The 18,622-nt window shown below is 52.7% G+C and overlaps 7 protein-coding genes across 7 annotated transcripts; 3 read left to right on the top strand and 4 right to left on the bottom strand.

The window, feature by feature from the left end:
• Nucleotides 1–119: 119 nt before the first annotated feature.
• Nucleotides 120–2,417, bottom strand: J4E86_010036 (uncharacterized protein; the record flags this gene model as incomplete). The annotated part of the gene is made up of 1 exon (XM_051450536.1): nt 120–2,417. The coding sequence occupies one exon, from the start codon at nt 2,415–2,417 to the stop codon at nt 120–122; it is 2,298 nt and encodes a 765-aa protein (XP_051298457.1).
• Nucleotides 2,418–3,263: 846 nt separating this feature from the next.
• Nucleotides 3,264–4,691, bottom strand: J4E86_010035 (uncharacterized protein; the record flags this gene model as incomplete). Its single annotated transcript, XM_051450535.1, has 2 exons — nt 3,264–4,198; nt 4,247–4,691. 2 exons carry the CDS (start codon nt 4,689–4,691, stop codon nt 3,264–3,266), a joined length of 1,380 nt encoding a protein of 459 aa, XP_051298456.1.
• Nucleotides 4,692–5,248: 557 nt separating this feature from the next.
• J4E86_010034 (uncharacterized protein) lies at nt 5,249–7,310 on the bottom strand (the record flags this gene model as incomplete). Its single annotated transcript, XM_051450534.1, has 7 exons — nt 5,249–5,512; nt 5,577–5,602; nt 5,665–6,161; nt 6,210–6,659; nt 6,713–6,920; nt 6,976–7,159; nt 7,206–7,310. The coding sequence occupies 7 exons, from the start codon at nt 7,308–7,310 to the stop codon at nt 5,249–5,251; spliced, it is 1,734 nt and encodes a 577-aa protein (XP_051298455.1).
• Nucleotides 7,311–8,091: 781 nt separating this feature from the next.
• On the bottom strand, nt 8,092–9,277 carry J4E86_010033 (uncharacterized protein; the record flags this gene model as incomplete). Its single annotated transcript, XM_051450533.1, has 2 exons — nt 8,092–8,655; nt 8,717–9,277. 2 exons carry the CDS (start codon nt 9,275–9,277, stop codon nt 8,092–8,094), a joined length of 1,125 nt encoding a protein of 374 aa, XP_051298454.1.
• A 217-nt stretch (nt 9,278–9,494) lies between these two features.
• J4E86_010032 (uncharacterized protein) lies at nt 9,495–11,123 on the top strand (the record flags this gene model as incomplete). Its single annotated transcript, XM_051450532.1, has 1 exon — nt 9,495–11,123. One exon carries the CDS (start codon nt 9,495–9,497, stop codon nt 11,121–11,123), a length of 1,629 nt encoding a protein of 542 aa, XP_051298453.1.
• A 929-nt stretch (nt 11,124–12,052) lies between these two features.
• Nucleotides 12,053–12,577, top strand: J4E86_010031 (uncharacterized protein; the record flags this gene model as incomplete). Its single annotated transcript, XM_051450531.1, has 1 exon — nt 12,053–12,577. The coding sequence occupies one exon, from the start codon at nt 12,053–12,055 to the stop codon at nt 12,575–12,577; it is 525 nt and encodes a 174-aa protein (XP_051298452.1).
• Nucleotides 12,578–13,699: 1,122 nt separating this feature from the next.
• J4E86_010030 (uncharacterized protein) lies at nt 13,700–15,795 on the top strand (the record flags this gene model as incomplete). The annotated part of the gene is made up of 2 exons (XM_051450530.1): nt 13,700–13,834; nt 13,891–15,795. The coding sequence occupies 2 exons, from the start codon at nt 13,700–13,702 to the stop codon at nt 15,793–15,795; spliced, it is 2,040 nt and encodes a 679-aa protein (XP_051298451.1).
• Between the last annotated feature and the right edge of the window lie 2,827 nt (nt 15,796–18,622).

The raw sequence follows: 18,622 nt of genomic DNA, 5'->3' as shown, positions 1-18,622 counted from the left end.
TTTCCGCCATCGAAAGTGTACATCGTTCAATCTCTCAAGCATACGATCTAGATAGAGAAGATGATTCGTCTTTGCTATCGCTCCCAGCTAGGCGATCCTACCAGGTACGAGCACGAAGCTCACCACGTGAACTCAAAGTCCATTATCTGGTCCGCCTTTGTATCCAACCTCATCTTACCACCAGGTACTCCCTGAATCGCCCCAGAGCTAGCCGTAGCAACATCTCCAGCTACCGTGTTGTTACCCGACCCAGCATCATACTTGACCACCACACTACCACCAACCCGACTCATCATCTTCATCTTGCTAATCCTGCCATCTGTCCACTCCAAATCGAACACAAAGCCACCTCTAGCCACCAGTCCAGACACACTTCCCGAACTCCATTGCTCAGGCAACACGGGGAGGAGCCAGACCTCCCGTACACCCTCTTCATCCACGATATGCGACTGAAGTAGCGCTTCCGCCACACCACTCACGAAGCCCAGATTGCCGTCGATCTGGAACACGCCTTCATTGACGTCCATCAGGTTATTGTACACACTGGTGTTGAAGAATTGATAAACATTCTCAGCCAGCGCTGTCTGGTTCTGCAACCGCGCGTACCAGTTGATTGTCCATGCGCGCGACCATCCTGTCCCGGCGCCATTGTGAGAGAGGCGGTCTTCGAGAGTAGCACTCGCGGCGTTGAAGAGCTTGGCGTCGTAGCCTGGCGCACCTGGTGGGAAGATCTGCGTGCCTGGATAAAGTGCGTATAAGTGGCTCACGTGGCGATGGCCTGGTTCTGCTTGCTCGTAGTCCTGCATCCACTCCTGGAGAGTGCCAGGGTAGCGCGTTGAGTAACGGTATGGCGGAAGTTTCGCTTGGGTGTCTCGAACTCGTTGCAAGAATGACGAGTCCACGGTACCGTTATTAAGAGTGTTGACCGCCCGGAGGTAGTTCGTGAAGAGCTCGTTGAGGATCTCGATGTCGCAAGTTGGCGCAATGTCGAAATAGTACGTCTTTCCATCTGCGGCAATGTAACTATTCTCCGGGGACACAGAAGGATTGGTGACGAGATATTCCGTCCCATTGATGCTGTATGTCTGTAGAGTATCGAGGTAAAACATAACAGCGCCGGACACTATATCAAGCCTTGAGGCTAAGAACTCCTTATCGCCTGTGTACCAGTAATGCTCGAGTATATGGGTAACAAGCCAGCCAGACGACAATGTCCAGTAGGTAGCCGGAAGATAGCGATCCACAGGCGCAGTATCGCCCCACAGATCCGTGTTGTGGTGGCTCATCCACCCGGATCCAGACACATTATACATTCTACGGGCGGTATCCATGCCATCTTTGCGCATGAGGTCCAGATGATCAAACAACGGTGTGTGCAAGCTCGACAGACTGGTGACTTCCGCGGGCCAATAGTTCATCTGGAGGTTGATGTTGACGGTATACTTCGAGCCCCATTGCGGCATGAATTCTTTGTTCCAGATACCTTGGAGATTGGACGGTAAGTTGTCAATGCGCGACGATGCGATCAACATGTAGCGACCATAGTTGTATCCTAGAGCGGTCAGCCCTGGGTCGACGGCTCCTTCGCGTGTTGCGTTGATGCGCGCGTCTGTTGGAAGGCTACTAGCGTTTGCGTCGGATCCGGTGAACTCCAGGACGCTGGCATTATACAGTGGTGCATAATCTTCGATGTGGCGCTGTCGAAGCTCTGCATATGTGTATTGACGGGCTCGTTGGATAGTGCTGTCCACAGCTATGCGCGTGTCGTTGGCTCTGTAAGAAGTGGAAGCCGCAAAGTAAGCCGTTGCTTCCGTGGCATTGTCGACGACGATGAATTCGCCAAGCGTCTTCATGTTGCCATCGGTATTGACTGCCAAAGCGGATGTGAAGATAATGGGGTCAACACCGCCAGTCCCTCCAGTCATGTACGCAACTCCATTCGCGTTCCAGTCTTGATCTGACGCCTCGTTTAAGCCGTCCTGTGGTCTGTGTACGCGTATCTGGAATGAGAGTTTCTCAGGTCCGGTGGCTTGTAAATGTTGTACAAGTACGTCGTCTGGGGTTGACACGAATATCTCGCGCTCGTATAGTGTATCATTCACACTGAACTTGACGCCTGAAGTTGCGGTGACCAGATCAAGCCAACGCTCGTAAGTCGTATTGTCGTAGTCGCTAGTACCATCAAAGTAGACTTCCATTTCTCCCAGCGGTTGGTAGTTCCTAACGCTTTGGGGCGTGCCCATCATACCCAGGTTCGCCAGCTTTTCCGCTTCGCCTGCTTGATCTTGTGCGAGCAACTCTCTTACATCCGAAAGTGTCTGGGACGCGTTTTGGTTCACACGATCTCGAGGGCCACCAGACCAGATGGTCTCTTCGTTGAGCTGTATGCGCTCTTGTACGGGTATTCCGAATACCATGGCACCGAGGCGCCCATTTCCTATTGGGAGTGCGTCTGTCCAGACATCAGAAGCGGCGGGCGCTGTGTACCAAAGGCGTGCATCGCTTGCTGCTACCAAGGGAGCGAGCCCTGAGGCGACTGTCAAGGTCGCTAGAGTTAGCATCTGGACTAATTGCTGCTTCTGTAAGTCCTGAGCTCCTGATGGTGGACTGTGAGGCATGAGGACACCAGGAAAACACTACGACTATGTACCTGGGATCGTCGCTTCAGCCCTGCGTCGATGTAGATTCTCATTGATGGACGATAATATGCCTGTCTACTGCAAATCCCATTCTGGGTATGGCGCGCGATCCCCGCATTCCACGCCCAGTTCACACTTTTTGCTTTGCAGATCTTGTACCCATTGCCTGATGTCTTGCATGGTCTCGCATGTCGAGTAGCTTCCCTACACTTCCTGGCCCGGAGAAGATCCGGAGAACACCCTGTCGCATTTAGCCTCGGAACATAAAAAATGCATCATGATGTAGTTTCGATGCACCAAAGACATGTAGCAATACGAGGTGTACATTACCCCGCACGTGCGGCCGATGTCCAGGTATGGAGCACGCTTCTCAGTTGCTTGGGAAGCGCGAGTTGGTCGCAAGTGACGTAACGCGTATCTGAAGCTACATCAAGCGCCTAGAATTGTGTCGCATTTCTTAGCCTACACGTCCTTAAGACTCAACATGTAAGTACCTCTTGAGGCGGTGTATACTTCCATTTCGCGAAAGAAAGACGGAAGATTGCGACACGAATTGTAGCTACACCTAGCGAAAACACGTCAAAACCACGACGCGTCGGATTCGCGTAAACCATCGCGTTGTCCTTACAACTGATAGTGCGACGCGCCATAGCCAGCATCGCTCGTCTCAATGAGTCGGATAACCGCGGTGTCATGCGACTCAACAACTGCTTCGTACCGTCCTTTGAAGTTCCCCTGCTCTTTTCCAGTCCATGAGTCGAACACGGTGTATTCAGCCTCCGCATCCAACTCAGGCACCTCCGCGAAGTCGATGGCCTTGGTCTGGGTCGCATTCAGTGTGTTCAATGCAAATACATGTACACCTTTGGAAGACCGCCCACTCCAATACTCGGCGGGATGCGATTGGTTCCAAGTCCAGTCGGCGTTGATACCCCATTTGTAAGGTTTGGCTGCAGCACCAAAGACTGGGTCTTGATTGAAGTCGATGAGCTCCTTGTTGCTCAGAATCTCCAAGATTTCCGGCTCGATGCCGTGAAGAGGGGTGCCGATGATTAGAGGCGACTTCAGAGCAGCCCAGAGGGCGAAGTGAGATCGACTCTCTTGTAGGGTGAGGTTTCCATTGCCAACTTCAAGCATGTCCCAGTCGCCATGACCCCAGAAGTCGGTATCGTTGTTAAAGAAGGATGCATGGTTGAGGATTGGCATGATGCCCCAAGAATACTGATGTTTGTCGTACCACTCTGGGTAGATGTCTCCCCACATGCGCCAGCTATGGCCAGTCGCGTTACCCCACTGCTCGATGTGGGCATGGCCCCAGGCACATTGCGAGTATTCAATAGTACGATTTGTTGCGAGGAGGGCATCACTCATGGTCTTGTAACGCGTGAAGCTCTTCGAGGTCGTCCAATCGTAGCCCGCGGGCGCTGGGATCGGCCGAGCTTCACCATCTCCGCCAGCGCTCTGATCTTCAGCGGGAGGACCTCCTAGCCAATTCTCTGGCCACCATCGGTACTCGTCGTCCCATTCATCAGCAACGGCGCAGTTGTCGTACTTCAAGTCTAATAAGGGTGAGCAATGATGAGGAGTGTACAGAGTATGCAGCTTACAGTCGATGCCCCAATCGGCGAAGGTTTTTGCATCTATTTGCTCGTGTCCCAGTGAGCCAGCGTATCCACCGCATGTTGTGTCGCCAGCATCACCGTAGATGCCGACTTTCAACCCGAGCTTATGGACCTCGTCTGCCGTATGTTTGATGCCACCCGGAAACTTGGCATAGTCAGGACGGATCCTTCCTGTGACGTTGTCGCGTTGGTTAGATTTGTCGGACCAACAATCATCTATGTTCACATAATTGTAGCCGAGGTCTTTCAAACCAAGAGAGATGAGAAGTTCAGCGACTTCCAGGATGACGGTCTCGTTGATGGCGCATTCGTACTCGTTCCATGTACTCCATCCCATAGCTGGTAGGCGGCCTGTTTGCCCATCTTGCGACACCAGCGAAAAGCCTGAGCCGGCCAGTGCCAATCCGATCAACAATGAACGCAGCGACATGCTGAATATAGATGAAGGGTGTATTGAAGAAGATTACCAGGCGACAAAAAACATCCTTATAAGATATGCTTCTTGTCCAAGAAGGATTGAAAGGAAGGACTGCCGTTCTCGAAGCGGAGGGAGGCTCCGCGACCGCTTCCGGAAAGCACTGTAGGAAACTGCCCAGTTGACATAACGATTGGGGGATTGAAGAACAGCGAGGAGATCAATATAATTCTTCCGAAATGCGGACATTCGTTGGGGTAGACCGACTCATCAGCGCAACAGCAACGTGAGCTAGGCGTTGCGGGGACCAGCAACCGGTTCAGCCTCTGGTATCGGCACACAGATTGACGGCCTGATTACCGTGACCAATGATCTCAGGATTTAAAAGGGTGCAGATAACATTGTCTCATTATAGAACAAAAGCTCGAGTAGCAATTGCATGTAGGAAAGAAGCTAAGAGGAGACCCTTCATGTTGTCCTCCGATCGGTCGGATGGCTGTCGCGCGATGACGTCATGACTAGCGCTTCTTGCTCTTTCCGCAACTGGACACCACCATCGTCCATATCATCGCTCAATGCCTGTGGCCGTGATGATGATGGCCATGGTCATGAGAGTGATCGTGACCATGGTCGTTTTCCTCTTCATCCTGCGCCCGCGGCCACTCGGCCCAGTAGCCGTCGTCCCACATTTCCTGCAGGGTCTCTTCCTTCTCGTCATCGTCCAATGAATCGTCATGCATGACCTTCTCCCACTTCTTCATCTCCTTTTTCGTCAAAAGGCAAGCGTCAAGCATCTTCGTCAACCCGTCAACGTCAAGCTTCTCTCCGATGAATACCTAAAGATTGGTGTACAATGTCAGTATTTGTCTCACATGCAGTTCGTACAGCGATATTCCTTACCATTTCTTGTCTACGGTCGCCCCACTCTGGATATTGGCATGCGAAGTCAGTGGATGTCTCATAAGTACTTCGTGAATGGGATACTTACCACCCTCGAAGTCGTTCCTGATAGCCTTCAGCGTGTCTTCGTCGGCGCCCCAGTCTTCTTCGGACACGCGGCAGAACCACGGCATCTCAGAGCCGAGTGTCAGCATTGCGCCTGCAGTACTCCACGAGCCCATCTGATTAGGACGCGTGGCGAGCCAGAAGAGACCCTTGCTTCGGTGTAGGCCGCCGAAGTAAGGGCAAGCCTTCTTGTTGGCCAGAATCTCCTTGTCATCCATTTGGGGAATTTCTTCATCGTCGTCGCTGACCTTGTCGGAATCGTCTTCGGACGCGCTGGCCTTTCCAGATTCGGATGAACCATCGATGGCGTTGTCGTTGCCATCATCATCGTCTTCATCTTCTTCTTCCTCATCCTCTTCGGCATCGGCGACGTCTTCTGCCTCGTCTTGCAGCAAGATGAACTTGCCCTGGATAAGCCGGTACAGCTTCATTGGGTCGAATGGTCTGCGAGCGCGATATACGAAAGAGCCGATGCCATATCTAAATCCAGGTCAGCATGAGCGAAGCTTCCGGTATCGAGTGACTTACTCAAGCGTCTCCGGCTTGGGTGCGACACGCTTTCTTCCCGAGACGTCCATGACGGTCATTTCATGCAACGACTGGAGCCATCCAACGCTTGCGACAGCCTCGCCGAAGTTGAACACGCCCGTATTGAGCATCTCGCGAACGTCCACCTTGGAGTACCTGGCTTCAATGATCTTCGCCTTCGGGTTTAGTGACTTGATGTATGCTCGGACGCGCCCCAGGGTTGCCTTGTCTGCTCTATCGATCTTGTTGATGATGATAACATTGGCAAACTCGATTTGGTCCGCGAAGAGATCGGATATGGTTCGCTGGTCCTCATCCGGAACTTCGTCGCGCCCGAAGCGGTCTTGCAGGAACTCGGCCGTGTCGAACTCGGAAAAGAACCGGAACGCATCCACCACAGTGACCATCGTATCGACGGTCGCAATGCTCTTCAGCCCACCGATCTTCGCGCTGTGAACACTCGTAAGCTACTGGATTGTACCACTGCCTTGGGTTTGACTTACACTTTAGTAAAGACTTCCTTCTCCTCAGGTTCCAGTCCCTCGGCGTCGATCATTGCCTCGGTAAGCTCGGTCGTGAAGGTCTCCGCCACTTGTTGCGGCTCACTGATACCGGAGCTCTCGATGATTACATGGTCAAATGCGTTCTCGGACCAAGCCAGGCGTGCTAGTTCAACAAGTAAGTCGCTTCGCAATGTGCAGCAAATGCAGCCTGGATGAGAGGTTAGCGTATGTCTTGCATGAAGTTCGTACAGTCATTGTCTCACCATTCTCCATTTGCACGACCTTCTCTTTTAGACGTATCTCTCCATTACTGTTCTTATTGTTGCCACGACTAACGAGGTTCGCGTCGACGTTGACTGATGCCATATCGTTGACAATGACGGCGATGCGCAAACCATGATCTGGCGACTGTAGAATGTGCCGAAGCAAGGTTGTCTTCCCACTGCCCTACTGTTGTCAGTCTCAACCTTCACATTCCTCAGCTGTTACTTACCAGAAATCCGGAAAGAACGGTCACTGGGAGCGGCTTTCGCTCGGTGGTCTTGTTCTTCGCCTTCATCTCCGCACCGCCGGTCTTTCTACGCTTCGCAGCTGGCATAGGGAATTGCTATAGTCGTCTTTACGTCGGTAACTGTTTTGACACTCTCTGGAACTTGTTTTGGTGGTTTTTGTATCTGTCTCGTTACCGTTGTGCGCGTCGGCCACTGAGCACCAAGATGGCTCGGTCGCATCAGCACGAAAGTGACGCATCTCATTCGTCGAAAACGCGAGAGACACAAAAACCGGAACTACCAACCTGATAGTAGTAATCCGTGTTCATCTAGGTGTTAATATGGTAGATCGAGCAAGGTTCCGCACGAGATTGACCTCGGGGGTTGGCTGCCTCGCGAACTAGACCCTGAATAAGCATCTCCGCGCATTATCCTACAAGACTGCAAATGCACAGTAAGATGCTTCTTGCAGAAAGATTTCGAAGACGCGTTCAGACGAACGTTGCAACACTCTGCTTAGTATTGCCAGCTCGCATCGGGCGACGAGTTTGGACGATTCCCGGACGAACTTGAACGAACCTAGATTCCCAACTTGAGCTCTGCCTCGAACTGAACTATACTGCTAATGTAAGATGGGCATTTTGGCATTTTATGCATCATCAGGTGGGCAAGGTCGCTACATTGTTGGAAATATTAATGTATTGATGTAGACGTTCACGTGGAGGTGTTGAGAGAGCGACCTCAGGAGCCCCTGGAACTTGCGACAGTAGCGTGGATTATGTCATTTAGCTGGCATGCCGCGACGCGTCGCGTCCTTTGCCTCCCTACAATACCACACTCCTGCTCACAATCGCGTGGCTGAATGTCGTGTTCGCGATACAACTACCACTAGCCTTTCTGCTGGAAGCCTGCGCCATATGCTGTCGTCGCGTTTAACCTCTCCAGAATGTATTCTCCCGCTCGGATTGGCTTGTAGGGACTCTCCTCGCCCTCTTTCAGGCATGTCGGCAACGTCTCAATCACCGTGTCATAGTTCACCGAAAAGAAGAATGGTACACTGTACCTCGCCTCCGCCGTTCGGTTTACGACGCGATGCACCGTGCTCTTATACAATCCATTCGTCCAGCGCATGAGGAAGTCGGCAACATTCACAATGAGGGTACCGGGGATGTGCGGAGCAATATACCACTCGCCAGAAGGTTCCAAGATCTCGAGGCCGGGCACGGTCGATGCGAGCAGCAATGTGAAGCACTCGTAATCTGAGTGCGCACCTAGGCCGATCTGCGCTTCTTGAGTCGGCGTAAGGTTGTTAGTGAGAGGGGTTTTGGGGGGCGGGTAGTACAGAAGTCGTGCAATACCCCCAGGGTGCGTCGTCATGGAGTCGAAGTAATCTTCGGGGAGATCGAGTGAGAGCGCAAAGAGGCGAAACAAGTGACGGGCGAGATCAAGGACCTAGTAACGGTGAGCATGTCTACCTACTACGTAAGAAGCACCTCTGGTAGATTTGACTCACAGCACCATAGTATGTACGGACGTTTTCATAAAAGCCCGGCAGGTCTTGTTCATCAGGCCACATGTTGCTCTTCTCTGTTGACCCGTCAAGATTCTTGTATTTGCCATCGCCACCAGACAAGTCCAGGCGCTCTTCGTATGCGAAATTGAAGACTTCCTTTTCCTCCTTGTCACCAGCGATGGATGTATACTCGCTCGGCTCCCAACCCAAGCCGAATTTGTTGTTCTTCAGATGCAAAGTCTCTTTTTTGCTCAGCGGCAGTTCGTGCATGAAGCGATCAGCCTGATGCAAGATGCCATCACAGGCTGATCCTGGTATGCGATGATTGCTGATGTAGAAGAACCCGGAGGTGGTGCAGGCTCGACGAATCTGTGCAGCTACCACTTGCCGATCCTCAAGAGAAGCAGAGAATGAAGGGGTCAGATCGATAATGGGAATCTCGAAGTTCTCGTCGGCAACACGATCTTGCGCCAAGAGTCGCGACTGCAAATAAGCGGCGGCGCCATTTCGGGCTTCCTCGTATGTCGTCTGGTCCGGCACTTGCACTGTGGTAGTCGCCATGGCTGCGCTTAACGATCCGAGTTCTTCTCGAATCTCAAAGCGATATCGGGAGGGAGAGTCAATATCAAGGCAAGGCGCGTAGGGCGCGAGGTGATAAGGCGTTCAGAAGTGGGGGCAGCTACGGCGATGCATCGGATCTAAGACTCGAGATGCATGCCCATCTGATACTGTACCCCTCATTCCGCAACACAAATCCTCCCGCCTCAAACATCCAGTCATGTCTCGATCTCAAAACACCACTCTCTTCACCAACGGTCGGTTCTTCAACAGCGCGACAGCGCAATCCGAAGCACCATTCCATACTACGTTAGCCGTTCAAGATGGCAAGATCAGCTTCATCGGAGGCCCCGAGGACTCCGAAGTCCAAGAACTCTGCAATGCTGGTGCGAGAGTGAGCGATCTTGGCGGTAAACATGCACTTCCTGGATTTATCGATTCTCACATGCATTTCCTCATGCTTGGACAATCATTGCACAAAGTGGACCTGGACCACGCGAAGGATCTAGAGGAGATTCGTGCCCGCATCTTAAAGTACGCAAAAGCGAATCCTGATAAACCGCGCATAATGTGCAAAGGCTGGATGCACTCAATGACCAATGGGGAGGCCAAAGCGAGCATGTTAGACGACCTAGATCCCAGACCGATCTACATAGACTCCAAAGATATCCATTCTTGCTGGTGCAATAGCGCGGCGTTGAAAGAGATGGGGGTTCAAGAAATGGAGACTCCAGCTGGTGGAACGATTGAAAGAGATTCGGATGGCAACGCGTCGGGGCTTCTTAGCGAAGCTTGCGTATTACTTATCGTTTGGCCGTGGCTTGCAAAGGTTACACCACTCGATGAGAAGATGGCGGCCTTGAGGACTGCAATCAAGGCGTATCATGCTGTTGGCTGCACAGGATGCATCGACATGGCGATGGATGAGAGTGCATGGGAAGCTATACTTTCCCTGCGATCTACCGAAGGACTACCAATGCGGGTGGCTGCGCACTGGTGCATTATGCCTGGCGATGGCGAAGAACATCGCCTGCGACAAGTTGAGCGAGCTATCCAGCTGAGCCAGGAGTTCAACAAGAACACTAGCCCTGATTTAAGGGTCGTTGGCATCAAGGTCATCTGTGACGGAGTGATCGATGCTTGTACTGCAGCGCTGGCAGAACCCTATACCTCAAACGGCCATTTTGAGGGTCCGATCTGGACACCGGAGATGCTCGATCCTGTCGTCAAGAAGGCAATCGAAGGCGGACTTCAATGCGCATTGCACGCAATAGGTGATCAGGCTGTTCACAATGCTGTCAATGTGCTGGAAAGATATGGAAAACAAGACCAGAGGCACCGTATCGAGCATCTCGAACTTACCGCACCGGAAGACGCGAAGCGACTTGGTCAGCTCGGCATAACAGCAAGTATCCAACCAGTTCACTCAGACCCTGCTATCCTCCGTGCGTGGCCGAAACTTCTTGGTCCAGAACGCGTGAAGCGAGCCTTTGCGTACTCTGACTTCTCAGATCACGGCGCGACACTGGCTATCGGCTCTGACACACCTACCGCACCCTACGCACCGCTGCCGAATTTGTACGTCGCTACCACGCGAAAGTCGGCGAGACAGCCGGATGCTGGAGACGCGCCCGTCAATGAGAACTTCCGCCTTGAGTTGACACAAGCAGTGACTGCTGTTACCCAGGGCGCGGCATATTCCTCATTTGCAGACGACCGTGTAGGTAGTTTGGAGGTCGGCAAGATGGCAGACTTCTGCGTGGTAGACATGGAGTGGAAGGGGGAAGAGTTGCTCAAAGCCAAGGTCTTGGAAACATGGTATGAGGGAAAGCAGGTGTACAAAGCTTAAGTATTGATCTGCAGAGGTAGAAAGCTTTCTGTAGATGTAGCCTCGAGAAATGAAGACGCGAAACGGCCGATGGTGCCTGCTGTGTCAGCCGCATCGGGACGTCATCGTGACCCACCTGCACGTGGTATTAGGCGATTGCATCACATACACCAAACAACACTACCAACTGCACTCTACCCAACACCAACGAGACAACGAAAGACTTGGCCAAGGTTCAGCATATCAGTAGATTCCATTGCTCGATGAGCAACCACACCCTCTGGTAAGCCTCGGTAATGACCAAGAAGGCTTCAAAGAAAAAGCCTCGCGGAAGCCTTATCCATGCACCGCATGTGGCGATAAGGATCACACAAATGCGCATATAACGGCATTGCGCACCGAGATACGAAGAAGTTCTGGCATTGTCAAGATCGGTGTTCACGCATCATCCATGTATCAGCGGTGCATCTGAAACCAGAGGTGTAGCCCCGCAACCTTGCATGTTTCATACCTCGACTCGACCTGCCCGAACCTCATCGCGAACTTAAGTGCGGAATCCCACTCCGCGTTTCTATAGCCAGAATTCGGTCGCGAAAGACGGTTTAATCTCCGCCACCTGCAGAAATTTTGCTGGACGGCATTCCAGCCCGTCTTAGCAGTTGTTTAGCAGCTGTCATGGTGGCTTAGACGTCTAGGAACTATGCCTGGATGACAGCCCATGGGGAGGCATGATCCTCAGGTGTTTCGCAACCCGATGGACGTCATTTGAGGTGCTCTTCGGATATATTGATCGATGGTCGCGCCCTGTTCTCCGCTGCGCACTTCGAACATCACGTACTATACAAACACAAATACACCAGCTCCTAGTTGACACATACATCTTGAGTCGTATCATATACCAAGAAAGCAACTTCGACTTCTTCTATTACCTTACCACATCGATCAACAACATGTTGACCAACCGTCGCTCCACCATGATGGTCCCTCCCAACCGCATGCCCAGTTGGCATCCCCACTCAAAAGGCACCATGCCTCAGCAGCCATCGTCAACGCCTCTTGCGATCGACACCGAAGCACCTCAAAGCCGCACACCCGCCATCTTAACATCAACAACGTTCGATCTGCCCGGCCATCGCGTCATTCGCGTCCTCGGTGCCGTCCACGGAACTACAAGCGCGACGCGCAAAGACCCGAAGTCTTTCATCAAGAACATCGTAAGCAGTTTCAACAGCAGCTGGGGAGAGGCAAAGAGTGTGACGAGCATCGTATACCAAGCGCGCGATCAAGCCATCGACAGGCTTGTGAAAGAGGCGATAAGCAAGGGTGCGAATGCCATTGTTGGATTGGAGATTCGGGAAAGCGAAATCATGAGCTGTGTGGTGGTGAGCGTCAGCGGCACGGCGGCTTGGGTTGAGAAGGAGAATCAGGTCAATGTCAAGAGGGATAGCGCGCAAGAGGCTGACCCTTTTCGATGACAATGTACAGAGGGCGAAGGGCATCGGTGCGCAATAAGGCTAAACGGATGTTATTTTGAACGGGTAATGGGACGATGCAGCACTGGCTTGCGACATCACGATTTCGACTTTCTAGAGAGCGCGATATTGGGATCAGGTATTTACTGTGTGTTTAGAAACTTCAGCATGCTTACCACAACTCTTCATTTCCTGCGTCTTTTTCTTTTGTTACTAATCAGACTGATCGAGCAGATAGTGCTGTTGCGCGAGCAAGTGTCGGTGCACTACCCCACAGAGCAGAATCTTTCACAGCGGAGAACGCTCACCCGAAAGATCGAAGCGCTGACATACCCACCTCGGACTACTCCATCACTTCACATTGGAAGTTCCCGCGCTTTACTGTCGTGGGCATCTTTAGTGTTCAGACAAGAACAGGATCCCTGGGCGCCAAACCGTCTCATCTCGTACCGCTCGGAGGCTGGGACACGCTAGCGCCAAAGTAGCAATTTAGCCGCGCATGAGGCCGACACGACATTTGACGGCGAAAGCACCGAGCTGCGATTGAGCGGAGACCCCAGCCTGCCCCAGGTTCTTTCCCTAGCCTCGGCAAGTGGAGACGCCTTATGGCACCAATTCAGCTCCACAAGCAGCTGGACAGCAGTTGAAGACGATGCAATTGCTCTTGCGGACGCCGCGACCGAGCATCTGCAATGCCATGCGCGCACCGTGGATAGAAGTATTGGACATGCGCCGCCATTTCCATCAGCCAAGATGTCGGACATCGCATAACGTCACTCGAGAGGGGTCGCTGCATCCGCCGGCATGGATGCATGGATCGTCAGGAACTAACCCTCGACTTCATCCAATTCTTCCGCTCGTCTACGCCTGAATCCTCCAATGACGGGTGGCGCTACACAAGCTCTTTCGCCTACACGCAATCGATCCGGGAAATATCATGACGATTGTACCGGCCCATGTATGCACACTGCTCTTGATTCTTCCCGTGGCCAAGGCCTGGCATGGCTGGAGACCCGCGATGTTGGGGAACGGTTAGTGAACCGGGATATGGGTGAAGGTATAAGGTCAGCCAGAGTGGACGTTTTTTTTGGGAGATCAGCAATTCATCGTCTTTTGATCGCAAAGATGGTGTTTCTCAAAGGGATTGCAGCTGCGGCCTGCGCCACGTCTGCGCTTGCTGCCGACATTATTGTCCAGAACTCTGGAGGCAATCAAACCGGCGCGTTTGGTCACTCTTACGGCTATGGCTTCCTTCACGAGGTAAGCTATCGTCATCATCATCCATGCCAGAATGCGATGTACTGACATTTTCTCAGGATATCAACAACTCCGGTGATGGTGGCATCTACGCTGAGTTGATCCAGAACCGTGCTTTCCAGTACAGCCAGAACTACAGCGTTTCCACGGACCATTACTTCAGCGTCAATGGCGCTCAACTTAGCATTCAAATGCTAGACGAGCCGCTGTCTGAGCAGTTGCCGGCATCCATGCGCGTCTCAGCTGGAAATGGAAGCTATGCCACCGGAAAGATTGGCTTCAAGAATGAGGGTTACTGGGGTATGGACGTCCGCCCGCAGACCTACACCGGCTCTTTCTGGGTTAAGGGCGCGTACAGCGGTGTGTTCACTGCATCGCTGGAATCGAACTTGACCAGCGATGTATTTGCATCCGTTGAAGTGCCATCCAAGTCCGTTGCAGACGACTGGACTGAGCACACTTTCGAGCTCGTTCCCGAGATGGCTGCACCCAACTCCAACAACACTTTCTCCGTCACTTTTGACGGTGCCGCAGCCAGCGCACTCGACTTCAACCTCATCTCCCTCTTCCCACCAACCTACAAGGGCCGCAAGAATGGTCTTCGTGTCGACATTGCTGAGGCTCTCGCCGACATGAACCCTAAGCTCCTCCGATTCCCAGGCGGTAACATGCTTGAGGGTCTCAGGAACGATTCTTACTGGGACTGGAAGGATTCGCTTGGTCCTCTGAGATACCGCCCTGGTTTCCAGGGTGTATGGGGATACCAGCAGACTCACGGTCTTGGTCTCATGGAGTACCTTGAGTGGTCTGAGGACATGGGTCTCGAGATCGTTTTGGGTGTTTGGGCTGGTCTTGACTTGGATGGTGGTGTCACACCCCAAGGAGACCTCGCACCTTTCGTAAAGGACGCTTTGGACGAGATTGAGTTCGTTTGCGGTCCTACCAACTCTACTTGGGGTGCGCGCCGTGCTGAGCTTGGACACCCTGAGCCCTTCGAGCTCAACTACGTCGAGGTCGGTAATGAGGACTGGCTCGCTGGCTTCCCTGGTGGCTGGGAGTCTTACCGCGCATACCGTTTCCCCATGTTCTACAACGCCATCAGCAATGCCTACCCTCACATCCAGGTCATTGCTTCAGCCGCATCTAGCGACCCTGCCGGAGACCCTCCGATCCACGGACCCAACGAGGACAACGGCCAGATTCTGCCTCTCGACGCGCTTGGTGACTACCACCCGTACCGCGAGCCTGATGAGCTTGTTTACGAGTTTAACCGATTCGACAACGACGCCGGCCACATTGTCGGTGAGGTTGCCGCTACCCACGTCAACGGCGGTATCCGCTGGGAGGGTGACTTGTACCCCTACCCATGGTGGCAGGGTGCCGTCGGTGAAGCCGTCTCTCTGATCGGATACGAGCGCAACTCCGACCGCATTCCCGGTACCTTCTACGCCCCCGTCTTGAAGAACAACAACCGCTTCCAGTGGCCCATCACTCTCATCCAGTTCGATGCCGACCCGAAGCGCACCACCAAGGCCGTTACCTGGTACTGCTGGAGTCTTTTCGCCCACCACCCAATCTCCCACACTCTTCCCACACACTCCAACACCTCGTACGGACCCCTCTACTGGGGTGCCGGTTACGACGAGAACCGCAACGGCGCCATGGTCTGGAAGGGTGCTGTCTACAACACCACCGACCACGCTGACGTGCCTGTAAGCGTCCAATTCCAGGGCGTTGCTCCGGGTACTATGGCGAACCTCACTTACCTTACCAACTCCGTTGGCGACCCATACATGTACAACGATCCCTTCACTGGCATCAACATTGTTAAGACCAACAACATGATGCTCACCGCCGGAAGCGATGGTGTGTTCCGCTTCAACCTGCCCGAACTTAGTGTTGCTGTGTTGGACACCGAGATCACTGGTGGAAACAGCACTGGCCACTACAGAAGACGGTTGTAGGAAACTACTTTCGAACTCGTAGTTACGTAGATAGTGTATGAATCAAGTAATTTATATCACGACATCATTTCGACAACTTGAACACGAGGTGAAATTCTATGAGCATAAAACTCGTAGATTGATATGTCTTGTCCACGGGCTTTTTCTAACGCTTGATCTTATGCTACTGAGGTGGCTGCTCATTGGCTGGTCGAATATGTCCTGTCTGTCAGGTCGAACACGGCACTGAGAAGGTGATATCCAGTGCGAAAGCACAGCGACCTGCTCTCTTCCTTTCCGATGAGCTCAACACAACTCCGCAAAGTGCTGAGTACCCTTGCGCAGTCAGGGGGCGGAACCGGGGCGAGGAGCTGTACACAAGTTGACAGTGCAGCTGCGAAGAAGTCCAACATGTATGGTTGTGCAACTAATGCCAGATCTGTACCTTGCCCCGGGAGCGACAAGAAAAGTTGATGGTGCCCCATCGTCGCAAGGTTGCACTCAAGAAAGGACAAATATGAGACCGGGTATAGACACTGAGCATCATAGGCTATCGCATACTGTCCGTGAAGAACTGATAGCGCACGACGAAGGAAAAGATCGAGCGCTAATCGTAGATTTTCGTTACCAGGCAATTCTGACGTTTGGCGCATCAGCTGGCGTATCTCAAGTTCATATTGCGCCGCTTCGTCGTAGGTGATCTGGTCGTGCGCCGAGTTGATCCGGGAAAGAACGTGACGTATGATTGAAAGCGAACGCGGCAGAATGGATTCGAAGCAGTCTTCCAAGTTCGCTGGTGCGCAATGTTCTGTCTCGTTTGGAAAGTCGTCCTGTGGAAGTACTGACTGCTGACCTGTGATCAATGACAGTTGTATGTCCATATATACCACTACCATCCATAATTTTCGCCGAGCTTGTCTCTCGTGAGCAATTGCTGGCTCATCGAATCCAGCCATCCATTCCTTATGTAGTACCATCATCATGGACAAGCGAACGACGAGGCCCATGACGTTCCAGCTGGTGTCTAGAGCCCAGCAAGTTGCATAAGCCACCGACTTTGCAAGCACCATGAGACATAGTGTACTGATGTTTGCGGTCGTTGGACGATACATGTATGCCGTCTGCGCTAAGCAAGCTCCGCTGGCGTAAAAGTATTCCGATGAAGCTGAGTCACTGCGGGTGGTGGCATAGGCGCCAAGGCCGAGTACTACGAAGTATTGGGCGAGCCAGCTGGAATCCTCTGTTGTCTGGGTATGGTGGAAACTCTCCATTTTTGACATGAATGTGGACCGGTCAAGGACCGGTAGACAAGGGTTATATACCCTGAAGTACGCATCGGCGTACAGCACTGCAGAAACAAGAGAGTTTTGCAAAAGATCTTGTATCTTATCAAGCGAAGCGTAAGCTTGAGACTGCGGACTTCCGAAAGGGAAGTTCCCGGCTAGAGCGAAGTCGCTCGAGCAGTTTCCTGCAATGTGTTCCCGCATAGCCATAGTAAACGGGGGCGCCGCGAGGCCGGGTAGTGTTTCTAGCTATCCACGATCAGAAGCCAGGGACTTGTGAGGAGCAGCATAAGAGCAACTCACCCGATCTAAGAGAGCCCTAAAATGGCTAGAGCTTCGTCTTCTCAGAAACCAGGTAGCTACGACAAACTCGGGGTCCTCAAGCGCAAAGACAGAAGACGGTACAACCGTCTTCTCGGCTATCTTGACTCTGTGCGTATAGAGACATGTTGTCTCATACCCGGAACGTGCGCATCTGCTACAAGGAGATCTTCTGTCACACTTGATCTTGAGCCGGTGACATCTCGTGCAGGAAAAGCAAGCTCGAGCGCGTCTCTTTACGCGCGAATGAGGTGAAGAAGATGCAGATGTGCTATCGAAAGCTTCTTCCGAGCGATCAATAGCCCCAAGTGGTGGCGTTTCTCGAGCCTGTGCTTCGTAGATGCAATTGGCCTTCGCCTTGTTGCAGCGCGAGCACGCGGGTCGGAGTTTGTCGCATTGACGCTTGGCTGAACGGCAGCGGGTGCATGTCTGCACATCCCGAGCATGTGTCATGGTGGTTTATGGGAGCACCTCATACGAGGGAAAACCTGAAACCCCAGGAGCCTACGTCGCTGTTAGGCCACCAACTTCGCAAGCTTTTATCTTGATGTAGGCTCTTGGGTGTTCGGTTTTTCCCTTGAATGGGGTGGGAGGGTGGGAGAGGCGGTCGGGCGTAAGAAGGCAGATGCGGCCGCAACATCCCGAGGTCTTTATGAATCCTGTCTGAGTCAAAGGCGCGACCTATGAATCCTACGCGATGGGGCTTGAGAGCGGAGAAGATGCGGGCGGGGATAATCGGTAGTGTCGGCCGCACGCTAATCCCATGGAGAACTAGCGTGTCAGACATCTCGCGCTATCCCTTGACGTGCCCAGGTGGGACCCGCTGCTTTCCACGCGACTAACATCTGCCAACACGAACGCGTACCGCAACCAGAATGCGAATTCGCGGCCCTGCTGTCGTAAAAACGAGTTTCAAAGTTTCGCCGACATGAGATCGATGAACACATACACACATAAGACCGCGAAGATGCCTAGGTACTCAAGCTTGGCCACCTCGTTCGACATCCGTCTTCTTCGTCTTCTTCGGCGTGAGCATATCTTGACATGGCTTCGAACACTGGAACCTAAGACCCGCATTGGATTCAAACTGGTTCTCCGATTTGACCCGACCGTTCTCTCCGCCTTGCCTCCCGTTGCCTTGGCCTCCAAGTATAGATAGGCGACTATCGGTTATATGAAAATAGGTGTAGAAGAGCATTGGATGTTGTCGAAGTATAAGATAGCGATGTACTCGCCAGTCAACA

This window comes from Alternaria arbusti, assembly GCF_024043155.1.
Source record: "Alternaria arbusti strain BMP 1465 chromosome Unknown scaffold_19, whole genome shotgun sequence".
Taxonomy (NCBI): domain Eukaryota; kingdom Fungi; phylum Ascomycota; class Dothideomycetes; order Pleosporales; family Pleosporaceae; genus Alternaria; species Alternaria arbusti.
The sequence above is the reverse complement of the archived record's forward strand: the minus strand, read 5'-3'. Positions and strand labels throughout refer to the sequence as shown.